Source organism: Aulostomus chinensis, chromosome 23, assembly GCF_037954235.1.
Source record: "Aulostomus chinensis isolate RoL2024-O1b breed Wild chromosome 23, RoL_Achi_v1.0, whole genome shotgun sequence".
In the NCBI taxonomy this organism is placed as follows: Eukaryota; Metazoa; Chordata; class Actinopteri; order Syngnathiformes; family Aulostomidae; genus Aulostomus; species Aulostomus chinensis.
In genome coordinates, this window is record NC_141342.1 from 9,068,012 (window position 1) to 9,094,082 (window position 26,071).

At 41.6% G+C, this 26,071-nt stretch overlaps 1 protein-coding gene across 2 annotated transcripts in view; it reads right to left on the bottom strand.

Moving 5' to 3' along the window:
* trrap (transformation/transcription domain-associated protein) overlaps positions 1 to 26,071 on the bottom strand; it is an 82,908-nt gene that overhangs the window by 43,235 nt on the left and 13,602 nt on the right. Inside the window, exons 23-44 of one of the 2 annotated variants that reach the window (XM_086194887.1) lie at positions 24,774 to 24,973; positions 24,312 to 24,529; positions 23,968 to 24,165; positions 23,534 to 23,794; positions 23,193 to 23,354; positions 22,778 to 22,874; positions 21,136 to 21,257; positions 19,631 to 19,801; positions 19,188 to 19,256; positions 18,083 to 18,103; positions 17,436 to 17,555; positions 16,409 to 16,528; positions 15,959 to 16,123; positions 15,674 to 15,855; positions 15,049 to 15,247; positions 9,684 to 9,812; positions 8,125 to 8,391; positions 7,528 to 7,734; positions 3,416 to 3,574; positions 2,971 to 3,114; positions 1,772 to 1,882; positions 510 to 656 (exon numbers count right to left, since the gene is read on the bottom strand). In XM_086194887.1, coding sequence (XP_086051013.1) covers positions 510 to 656; positions 1,772 to 1,882; positions 2,971 to 3,114; positions 3,416 to 3,574; positions 7,528 to 7,734; positions 8,125 to 8,391; positions 9,684 to 9,812; positions 15,049 to 15,247; positions 15,674 to 15,855; positions 15,959 to 16,123; positions 16,409 to 16,528; positions 17,436 to 17,555; positions 18,083 to 18,103; positions 19,188 to 19,256; positions 19,631 to 19,801; positions 21,136 to 21,257; positions 22,778 to 22,874; positions 23,193 to 23,354; positions 23,534 to 23,794; positions 23,968 to 24,165; positions 24,312 to 24,529; positions 24,774 to 24,973 — 3,469 coding nt within the window. The remainder of the gene's footprint in view (positions 1 to 509; positions 657 to 1,771; positions 1,883 to 2,970; positions 3,115 to 3,415; positions 3,575 to 7,527; positions 7,735 to 8,124; positions 8,392 to 9,683; positions 9,813 to 15,048; positions 15,248 to 15,673; positions 15,856 to 15,958; positions 16,124 to 16,408; positions 16,529 to 17,435; positions 17,556 to 18,082; positions 18,104 to 19,187; positions 19,257 to 19,630; positions 19,802 to 21,135; positions 21,258 to 22,777; positions 22,875 to 23,192; positions 23,355 to 23,533; positions 23,795 to 23,967; positions 24,166 to 24,311; positions 24,530 to 24,773; positions 24,974 to 26,071) is intronic. The other variant, XM_086194888.1, reaches the window with a different exon arrangement.

Sequence of the window (26,071 nt, forward strand, 5' to 3'; positions counted from 1 at the left end):
CACAGGCCAACCCGGATAGACTCCAGTTATCTCACCACTGTCATTATTTTGTCATTATGGCAGTTGGTGCCTCACTTCATGTAGTGCTGATAACAGACAAAGGACTCAGAGGCGTTAGAGCAAACACTAAGTCAGAGCTTAAGCAGGAACAGGAAAACTTCTGCAGACGATGGGAAGGCAAAAAGCATTTAGTTATCCTTAACCACTCGCCGCTTATTGCTAGCAAACATGACAATAACAATCCTGAGTATTTTGGATGTGGATGCATTTGCGTAAAAGACTACTGATACTATACATCCTCACAGGCAACTTCAAACCATCAGTGATATGCTCCTGTGGTACTTGTGACTGGCCAGGTCAAAAGAGCACAAAACCATCCAGAACTTACTGACCTTTTGGAAAGGTTTAAACATTGTATCCAAAAATGTAAGCAAACAAGCATGAATGCTCCTCTAACCTATCAGGGTCACACAATCTGACCATGTGGTTTTAAGGACACAACATCTTACCACTGTCATGAGCAGCTTGTCAAACCACTGGAGCTTGAGTTCAGCTCGAGGCCACATGTCAGGCCTGAGGGCTGTCTTCATCAGGCTAACACAGCGGCGAGACAGCAGTTCCCCTGGAGACCCAGCCACATTGGTGCTGTCATTCACCTAAACAAGACACAAGAAGAAGGAGGTTTGACATTATTGGTGTGATCCTACCATCTTTACATCACAACAGTGTCCCAAAGATGAGAAATCACAGGTAAAGGAGACATAAGAACTGTGCCCATTTGTTGCCATTTCATTCACTGAGACTGGAGGTTGGCAATGTACAGTTCAAGGATTGATGCTAACCATGAATCCATATGAGCTAGCTTGGGTGCACTTTGGTCGCTTGTGATTCCTGAGGCAAGGTAAAAAATTAAATTTTTCTACAGTTATAAATTTAATATCCCAATACCTAATCATCATGTGAAATAGAAAGATAGATTCCGTTTCTGTACGATATTTTGTTGGCGTTGAAAAATCGCCACTAGTTGCTCAAACATAAAAACGGGGCCTGACCCAAAAAAGACAGTAAAAGTCCAGGCATGTGAAATTTCAACGTCTATTTCAGGCCTATGAGCAAGGTCATTGCCACTAAACCAAAAGAGTTTTGTGTGGAGACCTGTGACATTTGTGGCTAACAGTAAGGAGAGGAGCAGCCTGGGATTGCTGCAAGTTAAGCTTTGGGCCACGTTAACTGTTCAAATCATGGGGATGCCAAATGGCACAGGACAAATATTATTCATGGGAACTTTTTTTTTTGAATGATTCCAAAAGGGGTGAATGTCAATTAAAATAATACACACAACAAGGAATTCAATAACTAAATAAGGTGCACAATCAGCAGGGTGGCAAGTGGCAGCCTGGTTAGTCCTGGAGGGCTACTGAGAGGAAGTGCTTTTCTCCTGCTTAATGTTGAATGGAGAGTGTCCAACCAATACGAATTTTGTTTGGACAAAAGCACATCTAGCAAACAATCAGCCAACTGACAATATGCCTGTAAGTCTAGTGTATAGATATGTGCCATCAAGTGAAACGTTCTTTCACAACTGAAGGGTTTGGAAAGTTGTGTCCTTCCTTGAAGCCCATATGGATGGCAGAACCTGGCCTTGTTTGTGTGTGTGTGTGTGTGTGTGTGTGTGTGTGCGCGCGCGTGTGTGTGATTGAGTGAGAGAGAGAGAGAGAGAGAGAGAGTGTGAGAGAGAGCAAGAGCAAGAGAGAGATGGTGATGCTCTTACCTGGCAAGCAATCCTGATGAGGAAGTTAACAACAGTGTCCGTATGTTGCTTTTCAACAGGTTTAGTGAGCATGGTTTCAGTACCAGGCATGGACTGACTACGGCCAAACACCTATCAACACAGATACAAAAATCAACACATTATGTATGTATGCATTTTTGTGTGTGAATACTGTGAAGAGAAAGAGTATATAAACACAGAAGGCTTTAAACTTTCAGATTCTGGGATACAATACAGACTTTTTTATAAAACTGGCAACCATGCAAAGACTGCAAGAAGTCTTTTAGAGAAGATATCAAAGACAACATTTTTACCTGGACCACCAATGAAAACAGGACAGCAATTACGATTTTTAAATTATTCTAGAAACATTCAGAGCAATGGATACTTTCAGCTCTATCAATTGTTATTAGACTCAAAATATCACATAAATGAAGCTTAAGGACCAGACTGATGACTAGTATGACTTGTGCAAGTGTTGGAAAACCATTCGATTTTGTTCAAGCATTGAGGTCATTTTCAAATACATCATAATAACATATATGAATGTTATATGCACACAAACGAAAACTTCTGGTAAGGAAGCATTGTTAAAGAATCAACGCCCTCATACATTTTGGAAATCATTATGAATACAGATTTTCATCTGAGAGAATATGATGATATACAGCTAAACCTAATTTACCAAACACATCGGCAATATAGGATAAGTGGTTGGCTTTTCTGGGACTCCATGGGCTTTCAAAAGTCTATATTCTGTTTGTAACAAAGAGTTCCTTAACGTAATCCAACAACTACTAATCCGTTTTTGAACAGACATGTCTTGACAAAAAGTCTCTTATTCGGTTTGATACAGCGAAAAACAGCAAATCCCAGTGAGATTCAAGATGAAACAGATGTTGGGCTGCCATCGTGTTACGAGGTAAAATGGATTGCGGCAACCATGCTGTCATCTCCTGGTGGAAATTTTTGTCTCAGACAGATGTAAAACTGGCTGTTTGATCAAAGTCTGTTGCAAACTGTTGTGCTGTCATTCACAAGGCAGAGACACAGAACAAACTTTGAAGGTAAGAGAAAGCAGCTGTTGATTTTGGAGGATGTGGCAGATTATAATAGGATGTAATAAACTATGTCATCTTTATATATGTCACTGGGAACTAACTTTCTGCTGGCATCTGATGATGGCAAAATGAGCTCACCGTAGAGGCAGCCCCAGCTGCTGTACGGAACCTCTTGACATCCTGTCCAGCAGCAGCGGCAGCAGCTTCCACAGACAGCCCTCTCTTCACAGCTCCACTACTGGTCCCCTCACCACCAGCTCCTGCTTCAGCCTCAGACTCTGGCTGCCAGGGCCAAGCAGGAGAGGAGATGAGGAGTCAAATACTTATAGTTTACAGAATAAACAATCTTGTCAAGGATTATAAGTCATAAATAATTAAGGAACATGACTAAGTAAAAAATCAATTCCATGCAATAAATACCTTTTTTTTTAACTGAAATGCATCATTTGGTGACAGTTTAAATATGAATGTAGGTAGATACAACAGTTTAATAGTCACAAACTGGTAAGACTAACACTACTTTAAGTTAACATCTTCTGTTTGGATTAAGAAGATGTGTGTTTCCACAAGTCTATGAACACACCTGTTGGTCTTTGATCCTCTGTAACTCCCACTTAATGACCACCTCAGCCAGGTCCACAGCCAGCTTCCTTTGCTCAATGGTCACACTAGGAGTGAAGCCCAGCCGTTGCATCGCGCTGATCATGTGCTGCACAAGGTGGTGGCGTACAGGATAGTAGACCTGAAGAGGCACAACAGTAAAGATTAACTCTTGTAATGGCAAGTTAGTTAATTAACAAAAAAGCTATTTATGGATAGGGGGTGGGATTAAATAAGTATGTACGTCTTCCCGCTCCTTTTCGAAAATGTAAACCGAACTACAAAATTGTGTTGAGAATCTTTTCTTTGCTTTGTTTCATATGACATCTCTGTTTACATGTTTGAAATAAATTCAAATCTAATGTAGTCGAAACTACTGCAGTCAATTGCAATATATTGCCCTCTATTGCTGATACTACACAGTGATTAATAATACCTAACATCTAGTTGAAATGCATCTGTTTGGTACTGTGAACACAAGGTCAACCAGGATTTCCACGTATTTTTTCCTACAGAAATCAAAGGGGGAAAGTCGTGGCCTAAGGTGAGTGATGCAAGCTTGAGACCAGAGGGCAGCCAGTTCAGTTCCCAGGGCCACCTGGATAAATCTGGTTGGTTAAAGTGATGAAGCAGCACTGGCTCAACCCTCATTACAACCACCTAAGCAAGGCTCCAGGGGAGCTGCTCAGGGGCCAGCAGATCAGACAGCGGCTGTACTGAGCAGTGTAAATGCGTAACTGGTTGAATGTGATCATAGCCGTTCTGCAAAAGACAGTATCGCTTTCAGTGGGTAACCCCTTAAAGGAGGGGTAGGCCCCCAGATTTCTATGTACTTTGTGTTATAATACCTGTGTCATACCTTTGTCATGATGTCTCAATAGCAATCAATAAATTATGATGTTTAAAAAAAAGGAACCATCAATATCCCTGATACACAAGGGATGCAGGGCCAAATTCACCACCACCCAATCAAAAAACACTACCAGTTAGAGTGGTTGGCCAGTTCAGCTGTCCATCAACAGCCGAAACCAGACTGCACCTGATTGGGCAGCTTAGCTGTCCATCAAAGGGCTGAAACCAGGAAGCCTAAAGCAGGTATCAACGCCTTGTTGGATCAGTGTCGGGTGAGCAGCATCAAGGAGGACGAGCAGAGATCCAGAAGAAAACACTTCAAAAAGGAAAAGGTCTTTTATAGAACTAGCAATAGATAAGAGGGAGAAGGATAAAAGGCTGGGTGCAAAGCGAGTGATTCTAGGGGATTCATATGCTCGCTGGAGGAGTCTAAAGCCCTTTTTAAACACAGAATGCACCAAATTTGCAGCCAGGTAGTGGCGGGAATTTGCAAGATACTTGTCTGTGTGAAATGGAGGAGTAATAGTCCTCTTTTCAAAAAAGCCGCCTCTTGTGTGGGCATAAACATGTGATGTGACGTGCAGCACAAAGTTGCACGTGAACAGTGACGTATAACAAAACAATATTAAGCCCCATGACACAGTCTGTGAGTATCAAAACAGCAATTTGCCGCTCTGGCTGTCAGTGTCGATATTCTTGGACGTGTTTGATGCAGGAGAACCAGCGAGCGTTATGTTTGCGTCATCACTGCCACCTCTGCCCACACACCGAGCCGGCACATTGACGACTTGGATTTACATAGCAGTGGAGGTGGCAATAAGTGTACCCTCCGAGGAGGAATATTGCCGGGCCAAAATTGACCCCCAATTTGCCGCGCTCTGTCTATAGCCTCTGACCGAGCCGCAAAAAAGACGGGCAAATTAGCAGATTGCTGTCCAGTATAAAAGCAACATAAAAGAATCAAAATGTTTAACTACGGAAGTGCAAGTAGCAGCCTTTCTTTTGGACAGGTAAGAAACTAATTTGCCAACTTTGCTAGCAAGCTGTACAGGCTATATTTGCAGTTATTTATTATCAGTGTAGTTTGTGAGCCAGGACAAAACACTAATGTAATGGTCGCTGATCTATTTAGTGACAGTTTACCTGGGAGGGCGAGTGGGAGTGAGGAGGGAGGGTTCTTGATCAGAGTATGATTCAAAAACAATTTAGACAGATTTATGCCATATTGTTTGTATATTGTATTTCTTTTGTAAAATTAAAAAAAGAAACTAAAAGAATACATTTTTTTTTTAAATCAGGCAGCTTCTACCCCTCCTTTAAAGAGAAATGTCAGATAAGAATGAGCGAAAGAAATGCACAAGAAAAATGATGACATGCCTGGATGGTCAGACGATGGACAAAATGGTCTTTGTCTGTGGTAACACAACAGGAGTTGTGCCAAACATTTGCTGGGCAACTGTTAATCAACTATTGCTGAAATTATAAACTGCTGCTTTTTTTAGAGAACGTTGCATACCTGGAACTGATTCACCTCAAACCCTAACTTTAACTATAGTCAACAAAACATTTTGTATCCGGTGTTTTCCATGGCAAATGTTAAGTAAAACTATCAACGAAGGCAATAGGTGGAAATAAGTGTATTTGAGACAGGTTTCTAGACTGCCCTAATATTAGCTGTCATTACAGGTAAGCTAACTAGAAGTCAGCTGACAGCTGGGGGTCTTGAGTAATGCATTAGAAGCGCACCGAGAGAGGAGAGAAGGGTAACTATCTGTTTGTCTGGTACTAAAACTAATGGAAAACAAGCATATTCCCCAAATAATTGGAATTTTCCTCTCAACCTTTAGTCTAGGGGAAAAAGAACCAATCATAAAGTTCTTACTCCAAGTTAGTGCGGGAAAGAGAAGAATGGCCATCTTTGATAGACCTAATAACTCTGTTTTGCAGATTAAGCCTAAACCTGGCTTTGTGAACTGAATCGCAGTAGAAGAGAACTTCTCTCTTCCAGAAATTCTATCAAAAATTTTACCATGATGTTATAAAAGGGACTATCTTGCCAGTATAAACAGGTGTAAATTAAACTGAAGACTGAGCGCTCCGTGGAACTGACCACAGCCTTTCCCTGACATCAGTGTCATACTGCTGCAAGCAATCCTTCCAGGTGAGGAGTTTCATTTTTCCACACTGGCAACACTTTGTTCCAGATTTTGGGGTAATAATACATGCCAAGTTAACCGGGATGTCAAATCACTCTGAGTCAGATGTTGTATTCCTACTTAGTTTCAAGGGCATGATGACACACACTTAGCCCTGAGCATCCACACTCTCAAACATCACACTCAAGAGTCACTTAGCTTCACTGCGAACCGAACTAGGACTCTCAAACACACAAGACAAAAGAGCAAGAGATGAGATGTCTATCTGAGGGCTGCTGCTGCCAGTGTCAAAGAATATTAAAGCTTCTCACTTTGAGGGTAATTATAGTCGATAGAGCAGGACTTCACAGCCCCTTAATGACGGAACGGCTAAGCCTTGTCCATCACGTGTGCACACAGACAAACACACACACACACACAATCGCTCCATTCCTTCATCGAACAGACACAGACGCAAACACACACACACACAGACACACGCACAGACACACCAAGTCTCTCGTCTGTCTGTCATTATCTCCTCCCCAGTGTAATTATGCTGATGTGATTACATTAGATTAGTCATCTGGCCCAGTGAGAGCAACCTGTCAGCGAGATAGAGAGGGGAGCTAAGGAAAATGTCAGTCTTCAGCTAAGAGACTGCTGCTCTCTGACTGGCGAGGTGACGAGTATCAAGTGAAGGAGGCAGAGTGCAAAAAGTGGCTCTTGAGTTTAAAGAGGAATGCAAACATACAAACCAATGATCCTTCGCTGGCTTTCTGTGACTCAGGCAGACCATGAGCACAGTACCGTTATGACGGCTAGCATACATAACCACTATTATGTAGGTCAAACTAAATAATTTGAGTCACCGAAATTTCATATACAGATGGCTGAAAAATTACCTGAAAAATAAAACAAGTAAAGACACGGAGTGACCATGCCCCCATCTATAGGGTGCAAGATACCTATAAATGGTCTGTGCACAACGATGTCAGTCATATGGCCTTTGCAGTCACCAGAAACAGCACGCCACCAACCATCATCAACATAACATGACCAGGACGAAATTAATAAATTTTCTGTGTGTTATGTTGCCTCTACTCACCCTGAAGTGCTGCACTATGAGATGCAGTATGTGGACCAGCTGCGGTACAGTGTGTCCCTCCTCCACAATGATTTTGCGAGTCCAGTGTGTCAACATCTGGTGGCCATCTTCCATGCGAGCGGGCACAGCTGGGGTGAGGATGGCCATGGCCTGACGAACAATGGCCCGGGCCTCCATGGTGTGGGCCTTCAAAAGGCTGTGGAACACCTATAGCAGACACAGAAACCATACTTGCATAGGGAATGTGCCAAGGTATAGCTGTATTTCCTTTAGCACACTTTAAAATTACACTGAACGACAGATATGTGATGGTAATAACCATCCAGTTACTCTTGCAAAAACATATGAGCACAGTCTGCCACATTCTTTTCCATCAGTACGATTCAGGCAACAAATGTCCCCCTGAGTGCATCTTATTTCAAATCTATGTGTTTTTCATCTTGATGTTTTGCTTGTTTTGACTGTTTTACAAACACTTTTAGTGCTTTTACATCTGTTGAAAAATAAAAAGTGCCGGGTTTCATCTTTGTTATTTGTGTGTCAAAGTCAAAGCCACACTTCACCGAGTTGATTTTCTCTCTCTGAGATCCTCCTCACCTGCAGGACGATCTTCTTGTGAATGGCAAACTTTGCAATGATGTGGGCCAGAAGTAAGTGACCACTGTATTTGCAGGCTGGGTCCACGCAGGCTTTAGGCAATAGGCATGGCCAGGCAAAGGTCATGAGGCGCCGCAGCTTGCTGTTGCGTGATTTGTTGTTGTCATGGATATGGTGGGGTGCGTGCTCCACCAGCAGGGTGGAGAACTGCAGCAAGCAAATGCGCAAAGAGTCCAGCAGGTCAGCTTGCTTCTCTGGATCCAGAACCTTGGAGGGGGATAGAGGAGATGTGGGGTTACAGGGTACGAGATGCTCGGGTATTGACATTTAACCTGCAGCAGATTTATGTAAATAGAAATGTAAGCTGATTATTTTAGCCATAGCCAGCTTGCACCTGTACAGTCTAGTTTACTGGAACAATGTCGCATGGATAAGCTTGCTTTCAGATGATTATTTCAGTCTGCATTCTCCTCCTGTGCCACTTTTTGCCGACTGCCATTTTTAAGTTGTTTTTTTTTTTTTTTTTTTTTGCTATGTAAATAAGGACAAACTCCAGGCTGGTAAGCTGGTGGCAGACTACACTCTGGAAGCTTAGACACAAATTTGGATAATGCAATGAGGCAGGTCTGTTGGGTTGATTTAGTGAGAAGTTGCAGAGACATACTGTTCAATGAGTAGAAGCAAGAGCATTTTACTTTTTTCAAAAGATAGATATCACCAGAGGGTCTTGTCCTGTGGTACCTCTTTGTTCCTCAAGAGGCATAAAGAAGCAGTGGCTTTACAATTAATCACCCTTGGAACAATACACAAGTCTAATTTGGAACGATCTGAAGTGTTCAGCTACAGACGACACTTGAAATTTAAATTGCTAAATCAGCTGGTGAAGAAGAATTTAGCAGTTTCTTTATTCTGGTTATATGCTGCCCACTATGGAGTCGAGAGTGACATACGAGATCGGCAACAAACTGAACCTTTAAATTCTGTATGACGTGAAAGACACACTCAATGTAAAATAAAGACTGAGTTGCTAACATTCTAACTATTGTCCCAATTAAAAATGCCACCTGAATCCCTAAAGAGGAGGTACAGAGAAGAGAAGGGGAGGGAATGAATTTAACTAGACTAAAGAGGAGCCATTAGCAGCCATTAAGACTGGTGTTAGTCAGTGATGAGATCTGTCACAGCACAAACAAACATGTTGACCTTTAGCATGGTCACATTGTGACATTTACACCAGGAATTATAGTCTGGCCTGATGAATAAAACGTGACAAAGAGGGACCTTTGGGATTCCTGGAAGGAGAGAAAAGAAACAAAGACAGATGGAAAAGACTAAAAAGAAAGGAAGGAAGGACACTTTGTGATGAATGAAAGTGGGATGGCCACGAGAAAAGTAGAATGATATGTAGCAAATTAGGTGTTTAGGCATGCTGGGGTGATATGATGAGAGGAAACGAAGAGAGAAACAGACAGAAAGACAATGCAATAGCTGAGTAGTGTGAATAGAGAAAAAAAAGAGGAGGAAAACGAATGCATGCTAGCATGTCTTTGCATGTGTACCTTAGTGATGAAGACACTGGTGATGCTTTCAGGATTGTCTCCTTCGGGGTTTGGGGGTCCAAGCAGCTGCTCACCTTCCCCCTTCTCAAAACTGTATAGGAAGGCTGGATTCAGGATGTGCTGCAGCACCTTTCAGCCAGAAAAGACAAGAAAACATTTTGTCAACACGCAAACTTCAACTACTTCAGGTTTTCAAAGACAGATACTTTCTCCAAGCAGAAAGGCAGAAACAATCAGTGAAATCAACAATTGTGGTCTGTCAGCCTGAAAACTCTGTCTTGCATGGCATGGTGACTTTTCTCTAAAAACTTTCAAATCACAGGAACAAATGTATTTTTAGAATAAAAACGGGACACAATGACAGACTTGAGGAAGGTAAATATTGAATGTTGATTAAAGATGTGTGACAGAAAACAGACATTCTGTTAAATAATAAAAGCAACTAGTATTACTTGCAATTGGATGCCTCCCTCCCCCAGCCAATGAAGCTGCAATAAAGATCTACAATAATATATGCAGTAGAAACTTTGAAGGAACCCTCAGTGTTCTGACTCGTGGAAGACTGGAACAAAATGTGTTTTTGCAGGATTATTATGATGTCCCAATAAAGTTTACCTTTCACCTTTTAAATACAAGAAATACAATATAGATAAATAAATAAATACAATTTTTTTTAAGTCAGCACTTATTGTATGGGACCAATTTGTGTGAAATGTCATAATGGCTATGATCACGGTAAAGAGGTATGAAGAGTAAAAATAACCCACCTTTCAAATGAGGCAAAGCATATGATGCTATTTAGAAACACAATGAAACCTGCAGGGATTGTTAGCATGACTGTGTGAGAGGAGACAAGGTTTGATTAGCTAGTAAAAAGCAGAATAACCCAACCGAAATACAGCTAACGACCACATTTATTAAACAGGCTGCTATCTGTTAATGAGCCCTCTTATTCTATCCATCATTGGAGGAGACAGGGTGGCTCAGTTAAGAATGAGCTGTGGCAGCATATGTTCCAGTTCCTTCATTAACTTGTTACTCACACACACACATGTTCTGCACAATATACATGTATAGCTGGTAGACTTGTGCGTGCCTGCAGAAAGACTCATGCCCCTAAATGAAGACAGAAAATGCATCAAGCACCAGGCTGTTCTTCAGTGTCATCTGTTCCTATTAATTCTAAGCTTCTGTGACATCGATCACTGTGCGATCACAGCACATTTCTCTAATACCATCAGATGATGGCGGGATCCTGCAGGCTGTGTGTGTGTGTGTGTGTGTGTGTGTGTGCGCGTGTGTGTGTGTGTGTGTGTGTGTGTGTGTGTGTGTGTGCGCGCACACACGCATGTACACACTCCAAATCTCAGGGTAAGTAGCTTACATATTGTTCTGCAGGTAACATTATAATATTAAACCCCAATTTCCCAAATCTTAAAATAAATGGCTTGTGTGTTTATGTGTGTCTTTGTATGTTACTGGCCAGTTTCCCCTCCAAACAAATTAGGAGGAAGCTGGGACCAAGCAGGGCACACGACCACACAAGAAAGGTGCAAATTAGTAAAATAGCTTTTACTCTGAATTGTTAGAAAATTCTTTACTGATACTCACTGCATCTAGAAGTGATATTTCACCTGAAAAGTGTATTTTGTCTTTAAGTCCCCAAAAATAGATGCACTGAACACACACACACACAAAAATTTCCTCCTGCATCACCTTGTGATGCTTGGGGACTCCAGAATGCAGGAAGAGAAAGCTACATATATATAGCTTGAGGCTAATGATGACATATAGCGAACAACGGCTATAGCAACAAAACAGCAAAACTGCCCAAAAATGTCAATTTACCAAAAATGTTTGAGCCTAAAAAAAAAAAATTTCACCTCTGCTTCAGCACTCACTTATACCCCTTTCACACTGAAACACGCGTGTCAAAGCGGGTTTTTGTACCCACGCTTGCTTGGCATTAGGGCGCATTCACGCTTCCAGCAGACGTGGGTCTAAGCTCCCGCTGTGAAGGCTGCGTGCCTGTGTTTTTCTCTTTCATACGTCATCATAGAGTCTCTGGGACATCAACAGGAAGACTGATCTTATGGCAGAGGCCAAAACTTTATTGAGAGATGAGTGAGCAGCTCCCACAGTGCAGCCCAGCCCAATTTTTTTTATTTATTTATTTATTCCCCCCCCCCCAGAGCTTCCACAATGACAGTCTGACAGGCGGCACAGTGACAAAGTCAGAATGCGACTGGACGGTCGCGGGAAACCAGAGACAACATGGGTTCCCTTTTTCCCACTGCAGGCGAGCAGAACAGAGCCAAGGCGAGCCGCTAAACACCGGGTTGCTTGGAGGGTCGGTGGACGCGAGTCGAAATGCCGAGTCGACCCTTCCAGAGTGCCCAAACACCCGTGTTCACCTGCGTTTTTGGTGCAGTGTGAAAGGGGCTTTATTGTAATAATTTGTTAGTTTTTAACTCAAACCAAAGTTTTTGCAGATAACTGTACATACAGAAAGAAGACATGGTTTATACTGGATATGGTCTTGACAGTTTGAAATACGTACCAATTCACTACTGTTAGCCATCAGTCACCATAGCTTAAATCCAAATATACACAGTTGCCTTTTACTGCATTCAGTAATTGAAGGAAGTAGCAGGGGAAATGTCTTCCTGAGCTAAAGGGGAAAAAAAAAACTTTTTCAGGGAAGTATCACTTTAAAGTCTACATTTGTGGATTTCTTTTCCTCTGTTTCTTATTAGTGGATTGGTTTTACACAGGGTAAGGTAAAGACCGGCAGGTATTGTTTCACGAACGAAATGTCTAAATTCAAATGCCAGGGTGGAAGAAGATTTTAAGAACTCAGCGTCAGTGATACCTTGACAATTATTTTCTGTGTTATTCTTCATCATTTGAAAATGTGTAAAATGTTTTGACAGTAGTCAGTAAAAATGTTTTTAAAAAAACTGCGATACACAACATACACGCAGCTATTAGTAACTCGATTGAAAATGTCTTGTTCACTTGGATTCCCCCTGTTAAATCAACTTTGTTCTTTTTCATAAACACATCATGCCCCAAGACAAACATAACAGATACCAACACAAATACGAACACTGCAGTTTGATTTCAATCTCCAACAAGGGAAAACAATCATTGCACAGCATGTGCACACATTGTACGTCGTAGAAAATACTGCACACTGGGAACAAAACAAAGCTGTTTGGCAGAATGTGAAACCCAGGCACTGTGCTTCATCAATTTCCTATACTTGTCTATTTATTTGTTTGCTGGAAATTTACTTGATGAATAAAAAAAAAAATTGCACAACAGTAAGAAAAAGAGGTACAGGAGCAGGATGAGGTCAGCTGATGACATAGATAATTCACTGCTGCTGTCTCACAATGTCTTTCTCTTATATGCTCCTCTCTATGTCTTGCTGGGAGTGAAATATTCCCCCAAAACCCTGGGGTGATACACAAGAACCAGAGCTTCTATCTATTACAACCATGCATACTCACACGTTTCTGTGATAATTTGCTTCCTGGAAAATGCTTAGGGCAGTCATTTAAATGTCAGGAGGTAACACCCACACTCATTCTCTTGCTCACGACTCATGACAACAAAACAGACACACAAACAACAGAATCACCTCCTCTCCTTTCCTGTCTGTCCTCAGCCAGGCATGCACTTGCATCTGCTGCACAACAGAGCACCGCAATTATGAAAACAGCAGCTGAGGGGTCCCACCTTTTTAAGAAATCATTTTCCAGGACCCTTCCTGCCTTGCCTAATTCCCATCTATAATTAGAAATCATCTAAATTAGCCATGAAGATAGCAAATATCATACATTTGCTATTGCCAAGGACAAGTTCCACATAAAATTAAGTGCAAAAACAACAGCGTACTACAGATTTTGTTTAACCCAAAAAAAATTGATTAGGCCACACAACCCATAAGTAACATTTCAAGGCAAGTATAATTTATTCTATAAAAAATGAATCTTCTCTTAGTGTATTAAAAGCAAAGTAAAACAAGATATAATACAAAAAATTCCAGGACAACTTACATTGTTTTCCAGCATATTTAGTCATTTAAATCAATTCCAGGTGTTTCCACAACTGGAAAACTAGTCTCTAAAATTCCAGGTTTTCCAGGACATGTGGGAACCCTGCAACTATACAAACATAATTCTGTTGAGGGGGAGACACTAGACACAAAACCTGATCTAAATATGGGATTTTAACCAGGAAAAACAAGGCACAATGTACCATCAGAATCATTCCGCTTTGATTGTCTTTTTTTTTTTATGATCCATATGCCAACGATGAAATGGCAAGAGAAGATGACCACAAAATGGCAGTAAACAGCACCATAAATCTATGTCCTTGGATACTGAGTGCCAGCTTCATGTGTGTGCTATTGTCGTGAAGCTTTGCGCAACAGTGTACCAGGGCCAGCCTTCCCCATTGACCCGTTTGTACTTAACAACAGAGCTGTTGCTCCTCTGTGCCAGGTTGAGTGCCTGTTCCAGCTGTTCCAAGTGTGTGTGTGTGTGTGTGTGTGTGTGTGTGTGTGTGTGTGTGTCCTCTGCATGAGTGCATACACGCGGGAGACTGAGCTTAATTAAAAGCAGCCAAAATGATTGTAATGCTGGCAGCAGCAGGTCAGGTAGAGAGGACAGAGGCATTCATCTGTGAGCCTCTGAGGGTCACAAACCAGACAAAATGACCTTCCTTCCCGACTCCATCAAAGAACTTCTGGTACAAAACACACCAACCATAAAAGTCACCCAGTTCAGGTCCCTGAATGCTGGCATTCCCCACATTGGGGGAACAAAGTAACAAAGCCGAGGTGACACACAGAGGATTTATGCGACATGATTTATAAGGCATTATTGAGTCATGGGCTGCAAAGAACACATTTTTTTTCCAAGCGTTGATTAGAGAAGAATTATTTTCGGGGATTTTTCCTGTTAAAAAAATAAATCTGGCTGTTTTACCATGTATTACTTTCTCGAATATTCTGTTTTATTTAGAAGTCTAAAAAGGACAAAATATAGCAACTTCTGTGCAGCACATAAGCAATTTTGAACAAAGTTACATCTATCCATCAATTGCATTCATTCTTGATGTGCTTTTTTTGTAAGAAATATCTCTTAACAGAATGTAAAAGAGGACTCTATCAACTGGCACTGTTGAAACGTGTGCTGGAGTTTTAAAATCAGGCTGAGTGATGGCAGCCCATCATTAACTACATGTCAATTCTAAAAACTAGTTCTGAAATCCGTCAGTGTCCCTGGGGACTTTGAGGCTTCTGTGCCACGCAGTCATAAATGGACTTTTCTGCTCTGATTGCAGATGTACATACCTTAGCTTTGAGCTCATCATTGAAGTGGGGGTCATTGAACTCGACAAAGCGGAAGAACAGGGCACGTTTCTGGGTGATGGAGTAGTTCCTGGGAATTTCCTCCTCCATATACTCCTTCAAGAAGGTCATGTTGCACAAGAAGCGACCCGTAAAGGCTCGCAACAACTGGAAGAGCAACTCAATCTCTGAATAGTTGCGCCTTTGGGGGACAAGCGGGAATAATTTCAGTGCACAGGTAGAGATAATTAAATCATCAACAGTGGAATGATGCAACTGAACTTTAGATTCATCTTGAATAACAATGTTACAGGACATTAGTTTTACATTTAAAGAAAACATCACACAAAAGTTGCATTAAGTCGCACATGTTTGAGATCTCAGACTTGGTCCCAGGAAATATGACTTGAGAATTGACTGGGACTTGCAAGTAAAGTCTTTACAAAATATCTGCCAAACAGCATTATTGATTTCAGAGTTATGGTTGAATAGAAGCTCAACTAAAATAGTTATTGTGGGAGGGCATATCCCCCCCCCCCCCATCAGTTTGTCAGTCAAATTTTCACAGCAAGTTTATCAAAACTGTCAACATGATGAACACCATTTCAGTTTGGTTAAGTGTACATACTTGCAGTAGCTGAGCAGACAGTAGGCCAGCAGCTTGGGTTCCTTCCAATTGGTAGCAGCCATGTTGTCTTTGCGATGTCTCTCTTGAAAGGCCTCACTGACCCAGACTCTCCTGAGCTGGCTCACCAGGGAGTGCTGGCCTGCCAGCCAGCCTTCATCATTCTTCACTATGATGCTGATGATCTGAGCAGACACGATAAAAGAAAAAAAGGGTAAGAGGTGAAAATATGGTTGTTTGTGGAAGGTCTTAGATGAGGACACTGATAGAACGAAAGGGAAAGAAAACCTTAATGGCTTGAAACTGCAGGTCCAGTCTGGCTGTGGTGGTTGAGGGAGATCCCGGGCGGACAGTGGCTGCGGTACCAGCAGGAACCAGCAAGGTGACAAAACGGTTGGGATTGGAGGCCAGCACGTCTCTCAGTGGCTTGGCATCTTTGTGTTTCAAAAAACTCTGTATATGAACACAAACACCTATTGTAACAACAAAATAACTAAGGCTGAAGCAAATTGCTTATTCTATTTGATCAGCAACTGTGACAACACATTTAAAAAAAAAAAAAAAAAAAAAAAAACATGACAAGGAAAACTGAACAATGTTCATATGAACAGAGCATCCGATATATGCTCAATAACAGCATATTATAGATATAGCATGAAAAGCAAAGTGCTGCTTAAATAGAAAATGTGTCAGTGAAGGAACTAAAGGGAGAGCTACTTAGAGCTCGTGATGGCTGACCATGAACATGCGGCTCCACTGGGGGTCGTTAAGTGTAGCTTCCATCATGAACAGCTCCACCGTCTGAGATGGGTGACGTGTCAGGAACTTGATCAAAGGCTCTCTGAATGGGCTGCCGGCCTGGCACAAGAGCAATGAATAGAGTAATAGGAGGGAGAAGAGAGATATCAAGGGAAAAGATGAACAAAAGCAGAAGGAAAAGGATCAGATGGATTTATATTCCAAGTAAATGCAGATTATCATCACCTCTGGGGAAAAACTGAATGGCACATTTTCATGTTACAATAAAATTTCAATTCCACAGGATGAAGAAACTTTTTCCCAACTAGAAACAGGAATTTTGTATGATGATCAATAAATTTGTACATTTTTTAAAAGGATTTACTGCTAAATTTTTTAAAGTTAATGACCCTTTCTAACTGAAATATGTTCAACGGGCCTTAATTCCTCATCTTTTGTCCATTGTACACATTAATTTTGGACCAAAATTTTTATCGTTATCTTTTATCACAACAGTTTTAAGGCTAATTTATGGCTCAAGGCAGAGCAGACTGTGTAACCAAGTGTGTGTAGTTAGCATCTTTGGCACTGTGTTGACTTTCTTTGCGTGCTTAAAAAAGTGAAGGCAGGAACTGAGCCACTGTGTTCGAGACAACTGTTAAATTACTGATGTAACAGCGATACAAAAAGAGAGCTCAGAGGAGAGAATGGTGTGGGGATTAGTGTGAAGAAAAGGTGTAGGAGGACATGTGATGCTACAAAACAGAAGAGTTATGGCCGTTGCGATCTGTGACATCACAACTTTGGGGAGGTGTACATTGGACTAAGCTGTAGGCTGCAGCATGGAGTCAACGCAGACACATAAAATAAAACAAGGGAAAACTAAAATCATTAACCACAAAAGCACCACAGCTATTTTCAAAACAATGACCGTTTTCTGTTATAACCCCAAATGTTGTTGTTTTTTTTATAAATCAGCATATATAATAAATAACCACGACAGTGTTGAGTGGAGTTTATGACCTACCTCAATAAGCATTGCTCTCTCTGTCTTCATGACCACCTCCAACAGAGGCTTTACCAGAGTCTGAGGTGCGGCTGGGATCAGGTGGAATAGGTTAATGATGGCAGAACAGATTTTCATCTCCTACAGAAAAATAGTGGGAGAAAGAGAGCAGAAAGCAGAAGGGGGTAAATGAAAGTCTTGGGAAGAAGATGAGAGCGCTAGACATTACTTCTGACAGACAGTCTTGATGAACAGCCACTGTGAAAAGACGGGGATGAATTTTAGTCAAAAATGCAATCTGTGCTCATTAGGCAAATAACTTCCAACAGGAAAGACACTCGCATGAGTTCTTAGATTACAAACCCAAAGGGTGCAAACGAATTAAGGACAGTATGCAAGATTATTTTTATTAACCTTGGAGGTGCAAATGTCAGTGGGGAGAAGTGGGGGATTAGATATGACTTAACAGTCAAAATGTGAGGTTAGAGCAAGGCTGACGACAGTTCCGAAGACAACAACAAACACACGGACACAGAAAGACGGGGCAATTCCACCAGCACGACTACCACAACATTGGTTCGTTTCACCAACATGACATTGCTTCTACTAAGTTTCAATCAATGACAAAAAGTCAGCAACAGAGGGCGCAATACCAGGTCACATCTCACCTCAACGCCCTCCAACGCAGGCTGTACCGGAACGGGAGACAATGATCAGAGTCAGCAGAGCAGTATGTGTGTATTTTTGTGTGGCTGTGTGTGTTGTCTGTCTTTGTTCCATATGGAAGGTGAGCAGATAAGACAGGATGATAATGAAATGAATGGGCACCTTTGTGGATGACCTAGGGAACCATTTTTTTTTCCTGCACTGAGTGAATAACAGGGTGAGGGCTGTAATACAATGTTGGTCCAGCAACAAAGAGGCCACAGCAATTCAGAGAAAAGACAATGACAGATGATTTATTTCCAGTTAAAAGCGTTGAGATTCAAATAGTTTTAATTCTCCCATCTTTCAAACAAGCTCCCCAGACCTCAAAGGTCCACTCCATAATCACACCCTTCTCCCTCTCTAAAACTTCTTATCCACCTCAGTCTTACTTCATCCCTCTTTCTCCAGTTTTTGTCTTTATCAGGCTTGGCTAATTGACCACATGACCCCGGCTTTATTGTCACGGGCAGCCTTGCTGTCAACAGGCACAAAGACAAAGAGTAGAGGGGAGGGAAGACAAAGGGCCAATTTGCATCTAATTAAGCACACCATTTTTAGATGAGGAAGGATGAACTCTCATAAAAAGACGTGAAGGGAAAAAAATTGCTTCATATCTACGAGTGAGGCAGCTGTTTTTTTTTTTTCCTTTCTCACCTTTTCTTTGCCTTTACAAGGTTATCTGTCGGGGAGATAATGAGGAGACGCAGCGCTGGGCCCACCAGCGCCTGCCTGGCGCCTAATTAATCATTGATTGTAATATGGCCACTCACAACCCATCAGGGAGAAGGCCACATTGAGGATGTGTTGACTACATGTGACTATGGCTTTGTGTGTTCAGGGGGCAATTTCTCTGCCCCCTCAGTGATTGCTGTTTGGTTTGGACAGCAGAGATAACCTAAAAAAAAAAAAAAGAAAAGAAGCTATCCGTGGACAGCCGTATTGACCTGCTCCTTCAGTCAAAATTTGAGCAGAGGTAGATGAAAAAACATGGCAGATTTACATGAATGTATTAAATTTCATATAGTTGGATTTGTGTGAAACTCTTGTCTTAATGTTTATACTCACACTCCCATCACTGCGCTGGCCTCCTTTGTGTGTTAATACAACCACCTCCATCCACTTCCTCAGGTGTTGCTGAAAGATGGAGAGAAGATTGTGAGAAAAGACAGCACAGGTGTAAACACACACAGACACACACCTAGACACACACTGTCTAGTTTAACAGATAGAGCCTTGCATCTACAGGGATGGGGGAATTGCTTTATCTGTCAACAAATAATGCTAATCTGCTACAATGCTATGTTTAAAAATGAAACTATTATATAGAAGACAAGTACATTTTAAACATTCAATGCAACATTATGTCATAGGGAGTTGAAAGGAATTTGTAGGTAAAGGATTTTATTGACATGTTCTCAACATGGATGCCGTGACAGATGCTACACTCTCAAATGTTTCAAATAAAAGACAACACAGAAATTTAAAAATGACAGAGGGATGTTTCTCACCATCATCTGGTCACAGAACTTGTCATTGAAGGAGTTGGGGAAAAGGCGTGTGACAGAGGTCAGGCGGTTCACTACATTGAGAGTCAGGCTGCGGTAGTCACCCAACATCATCAGCAGGGGGCGCATGTGAGTATGGATCTGGTCCACCTCGATAGTTGCACCTTCCAGGAACTACAGAGGAACGTACATGAGTGCACAAGTTCAACTATTGGACCCAGCAGTTTAGACTGTAAATGTTGGTCTATGCAGAATACAATTTGAAGTCATAATTCCATAGTACAGGTCTGCTCTGATATTTGAAGGGAAAAGTGTTCCATGTATTATTTAGATCTGTTAACAAATGGAGTTATACCTAGTTATTTTATGGTTGTTGTATCTGTAAATTTGTACATATGAACTTCAATGTGTGGGAGCATGTGTGTGCATGGATATATACAGTTTTTAGGCTTACAGACATTTTGATATTCTACTATGCAACCTGTGCTTTTTTCAGTTGTTTAACTGTGAGCATGAATAGACTAAACCCAAACCAAACCATTTCTCTTACACAAATTACTTTCTAAATATCAGAGCTGGCCTTGTCAGGTCCTCAGCTCACTACCCCTTGTGTCTCCATTAAGGAACAAAAGCCACTCAAATGAGGGTACGGTCAGTGGCAAACAAGCACACATGCCAACAACAAGCACTGATGATGCACACCCCTCACACAGACAGGAAGGAAAGATGCATGGCAGGCACATTCATTTTCCTCTCACAGTTGAGAACAAACACTCCATCCTGTATCGATCGGGCCATGGCAACGCTCATTAGTGCTACGAGGGCAGAGATGAAAGAGTGGAGAGAGCAGAGAATGGCTGGGCAGGGAAAAAAAGGAGTGACAGTGGTTAAGAAAGAAAATGAAGGACACAAAAATGGAAGGAAAATGGGACAAAGAGCTTTGTGGTGGATGGATGAATGCTAGGATGGTATGGATACTTTGATGAATAGAGGTAGGGCCAGTTCATAGGGTCTCTGATAAAACAGAAGCCAGGCGTCCATAAGAAGTGACGACACGGTATAAGAGCAGGAGTGATGATGGCAAATAACATGAGTGAATCAGAAAAGATAGGAGGAAACGGAGAGGAATAAGCCCCCTAAAAAATGCAACATAAAATCAATGAGTAAAAAGGAAAAAAAATGCTACAAATGAGTAGAATCAAGTAAAAAAAAAACGCTGCAGGAAATGTGGATTAAAAAAAGATGTGGTACAATGTTGTGTTGATGGCTTCATAATTGAAGGGCACGGGTCAAAGACATATGTGGGCCTCTAGTCGTGTTCTAGCTCAAAAGGAGCTGAGGTTGATGTTCCATATGGCTGAATTTAAAAAGTAAATGTGTAATTCTCTCATGAGCTTTAGAATTCTTATCATATTTCATGTCAGAGAGGAAAGACGGAAAAGCTTGAGTGATAAAGGAAAGCAGCGGGAAGAAGCTGTGCAGATGGAGAGTGGAGATAATGCATTCACCTTTCTCATGCATGCCTCTCCTGCTTCCTGGAGTTCATTGTTGGTAGAGTTGAGGGCTTTGAACAGGGCAGCAATGATCTTCTCTCTTGACTGTGGTAAGTAGTTGCAGGCCGCCAGGGCATCTAAGCAGGAGAGGGAACAGGAATAGTGGGTTTGTTCACACAGACTGAAGTGCATCAGATTCAGGGACAGAGCCAGGCTTATCTGAAACGTGGGAAAAATAAACCAATAAGTCTGTGTCACAATTTAACACTGTATATTTTAGGGCTGTAATCAACCAAAGAAATTCTTGGTCGACTGAAGCCCTCAAATTTCGACGAAAAATCGACAAATTTTATATATGAAAAATATACCGTCAACTATTAGCACAAAACCTGTTGAGGGATATGTAGACAATTGTTTTTGTCACGTTATAATAACTGACACTATCATTTGTCCTGCGCACAGAGCCAGACTGAACAGAGGAGCTCAGCATCGCGGCTGAGACACAAATAGACTTTTAACTTAAAACTTTACGTTCAAACACAAAAGGGCAAGTCCACGGTAAAAAAAAATTTACAATTAAAACAAAACAATTATTAGACTAAAACATTGAAATGTCAATTCTGATATGTTCATATGCTCAAAACTGACGGGGCAACCTAAGGTGGACACGTTAGCTCACCGTTTTTAGGTGATACGCGTGTTTGTAGTGGAGCTGTGACATGAAAACTGTTGTTTGCAAACTTTGCATTCGACTTTTTTTCCTTTATCTATTTTCATGAAATGCTGCCACACTGCAGATGTCTTTGACATGGTGGACGAGGACTGACTTTAAATGAAACCGTCAAAATTAAATACACATTCATCAAACCACCAGACATTGGCCTTATAGTACTCTTCAGTCTGTCTGTCTCTTGCGGGTCGGGCTAATCCAAAATAGCAAAAACAAGGGGGGTGTTCAAAGATAGATTGTTATTTGTGAAACAGGGGTGCTTTCGGTACTTTCCTCCTGATGAAATTAACGTGGCAAAAAATCGACCAATCTTAATTTTGGTCGAGCCGGAACATATTGACTAAGAAATCGACCAGTCGACTGGGAGACTACAGCCCTAGTATATTTACCTTAAATTAATGATAAACCATATGGTTTGATACAACATGAACCAATAGGAAAGTAAATCAAAAATAATCAAAAGATATTTTTTTAACTGACCTTAACTCAATGACTTACACTATATTGTCATATTTATGATGCAGATTTTGTGACTTTTCTTAAAATTTCTGGCATTTTTTTGTATTCTTCAAACCCTTTCCAGCCCTGGATCTTGCTCTTTTCAAATGGAATTTCATTCCATGACTTATCCTATTTTAATGACTGAAATTAAAACGATCTCTGACAAGGAACAGACCACAATTCAATTTTAAAAAAGAAAACAACAACCATAATTCAAAATAATGTCATACTATTTAAATGTCATTATGGAAAGGAAATTCACAAATTGGTAGATCAAAGAAAGGAAACAAAAGCAATAATCAATACAGTCTGCCAACACCACAGTAGTTTTGAGACCATAATTGTCCCCAAAAAAAAACACACAGGGAGGTTGAAGTTTAAAATTTGTATGAAAGCACAACGACAGTGTGATTTGGACCGACTCACTGAGAGCAGCAATCCGCAGAGGAACCAGAGAGGGAAGGCTCTTGTAACATGGCAGCTTCATCAGGGCAGCGTCTTCTGCCTCACAGAGGTTCAACAACTAAAGTGAGAGAGAAATTCATAAAGGTCAGAATCGATAACTAGCACTAAAAAGGTGATTTAAAACATTTAGAGCTGAAGCAGTCCATAGAATTTAAAATATTCAGAGAGATAACAGATTTTGCAGTTTTGTGCCCATATATTAGACAGAGCCTGAGATGCCTTCAAATATAGGAAAAATATCAGCTCATCCAAAAGTAGTATACTGATCTTACACACAATAATAAAAGAAGATGAATAAACAAAATTAAATCAAATTAATGCATGTAAAATGTACAAGAACTTTGCTCACAGTTACAGATTTTGGCACCTTGCATACCTCTGTGTAGAAGACTTTATGCTCCATGACATTGAGGTCCATGGTGAAGAGGCGGGGCTGCAGGGTTGTGCAGAAGGTGTTGCCCTCCATCAGTCCAATCTGGGCATTTGCAGGCTGGTGGCGTAGCAGGTGTTTCTTGGGGGGAACCATGTCTTGCAAAACCTGGTGAGGACAGAAAAAAACAAGGAAATATTCAATTGGTGCAACTTTTTGCTGAGACTCTCCTAAGTTGCAAGTCCAAGTTGAAGGGTAACAGTCCTTGATCTAGGAGGTGCATTTATGTCTAGAAATGAATTAAATCATGATATACTGAGAGGGAAAGCTTTACAGCCCAGATTCACCTCTTTGTGTGGTTCCATGATGACTGTGACACTCTTGCCGGTGACTTGAGCTAACACTTGCAGGGAGTGCATGGCTTGCTTTCTGACAGTAGAGTTTGGAGAGGTTACTTCTCGAACCAGGTCATGCGTGACCATGTGGAAAGACTTGTCTTGAGCAGTGAGAAGTTCCTCAGTCTTTTCTTCATCTTTCAGTGGAGTGGCACAGCGCACCAGCAACTGCTCCAGGGTGGTCTTAGCCATGGCTACAGCTCCATTTGACACCTTTGCAAAAAAAAAAAGTTTATTAGAACAATATCATCACACACAGAATGCACCAGCCAAAGAGAAGATATGTATCTTCAGACATTACCCTTTTACAGCATCAATGTATCTCCAAAACAATTTGAAGCAGATATATCTTGCAGAAGGCATCAGTTTCATCAAGTTTGTCTCACCTCTCCTGTGAGGTCCATCATGACAAATAGCAGGGCCTTGAGAAAGGTGAGCTGATTCTGTAGTACCCAGATCAAAGGCAGTCTCTCCATCAGGAACTTTATGGACACGACACCACCGAGCTTGGCATACCAAGCCTGCTCGTAGCAGCAGGCGCACAGACGCTCCACAATGTAGGAGAACAAGGGAAGCTGGCATGCCTGAGGTGGAGGTAAGAGGAAAGGATAAACAATTGCTTCCCATTTAGAAATGATATTCATTTCAAAACTACAAGCAAATAAAGATATTTGGTTACATATTGTGTTCAGTTATGGATGGAAGTAGTGCACATCTCCCACTAACTTACCCTTTCCTTGGAGCCGAGGATAATGCTGGCCACATCAAAGATCACGGCCAAGGCCACTTCTCCGATCTTACACAGTTCCTTCTCTTCATAGGCCATGCAGATAGCTATGGCATCAATCAGAACTAGGGGATCCATTCCCTTTGAGCCATTCTCCTCACTGTGGAACATGGCTGTGCTTGGCTGACTGCCAAGCTGGTAGCACGGCAGCAGGAATGGACCTGGAGGGGAGGAACGAGAGATTCAAAGAACAAGAATTATTCAAAGGGACATTCAGAGAGTTGCTAAAATGGTTACTAGTACAGTGATGTTCTTGTAGGCCAGAACTTGAAGTCTTTAATACATTTCTACAAGAAAGCAAAAAAGTCAACAAGTGACTGATTTTCTCGAGCAGGTGGAAAAAATACCTTTCCCTGGTGAAAACAAGACGCCATTATTTGACAGAGAGAGGAAAAAGAGCCTTACCACACTGTTGAGCAACAGCGACCATGGTATAATGGCGAATCAAGCTAGCTACAAAGGGTAGTGCACTGGGCCTCAGGTCCTTTATCACAGCAGACATGAATGCCCCGGTCAGAGCCTGTTCAAAAGTTCTGCGGGCAGGCGTATCCTGCGCCTTGTAGCGGTGAGAGATGATAACATTGGGGATCCACTTCTCAGTAAAGCTGAAGCAGAGATTAAACACACACAATGAATTAAAGGATGGTGTTTGAGTTGAATTTCAGACAGAAGCCAAAATATTATTTAATGGTTTGTGTTCAGGCCTTTGCCCAATATTTCAAAAAGAATATCACTGTCCACAGTCCAAGCCTGTATCTCTATCCTTTGACACACTATCTAAGGCAGGAATGCTGCACTGTTTTTTTGCCTCACTGCTCTGCAGAAGTGGTGACACAGTCAAATTAGTGTACGGCATCACACTGCTTGCTTCTGGCTGCAGAATGCCAGCATGCCATCGAAAAGTCGAACATTAAGGTAAATTATGGTAGCTTTAATTCTGTTCAGTGTAAATTAACAAAGCCGGATTGGTGAGGGTTCTTTTTTGCGGCATCTTTGCTTCTGACCCTCTGTCACTAAATTTGTCTCTTTTTGATTAATCTGTTTATTTGTCGGCAGCACGGTGGTGCAGTGGTTAGCACTAGTGCCTGTGTGGGTTCTCTCTGGTACTCCGGATTCCTCCCACAGTCCAAAGACATCAAGAGGGGACCAGGCTGATCGATAAATTGACTGCAGGCAAAGCTGTGAGTGTGAATGGTTGTCTGTCTATATGTGTTGGCCCTGTGATGGGCTGGCGATCTGTCCAGGGTGAACCCTGCCTCACGCCCGAAAGCTGCTGGGATAGGCTCCAGCCCCCCCGCCACCCTTAATAGGATAAGCGGAAGAGAATGGATGGATGGATGGATGGATGTTTACTTGTCTTCGTCTCACTTTGTCCAGACTTGAATTTTTTTTTTTTAATTTTTCTGTTGCGTTTTAGCTGCAGCTGATAGCGACTGAGCAATGGTGTGACATAACAGCTGTTTTCTCTGTATTTGAGCTTGTGTTTAATAATGCCAGATACCACAGTTAGTCCTGACGGATAGCTTCATTTCATTACTGCCATTTAAAAGGCTGCTGTTGTGGATGGCAAGAAAGCAGGCAAGCAACCTGGTGGGTGGAGAGAGTGGAGGGTGGTACAGCTGACAGAATGTCAGATCAATTGCCCTTCACTCATTCAGGGACCTGCCACTCCAGTGTTGCTCCATTCTCCCCACTTGACATTT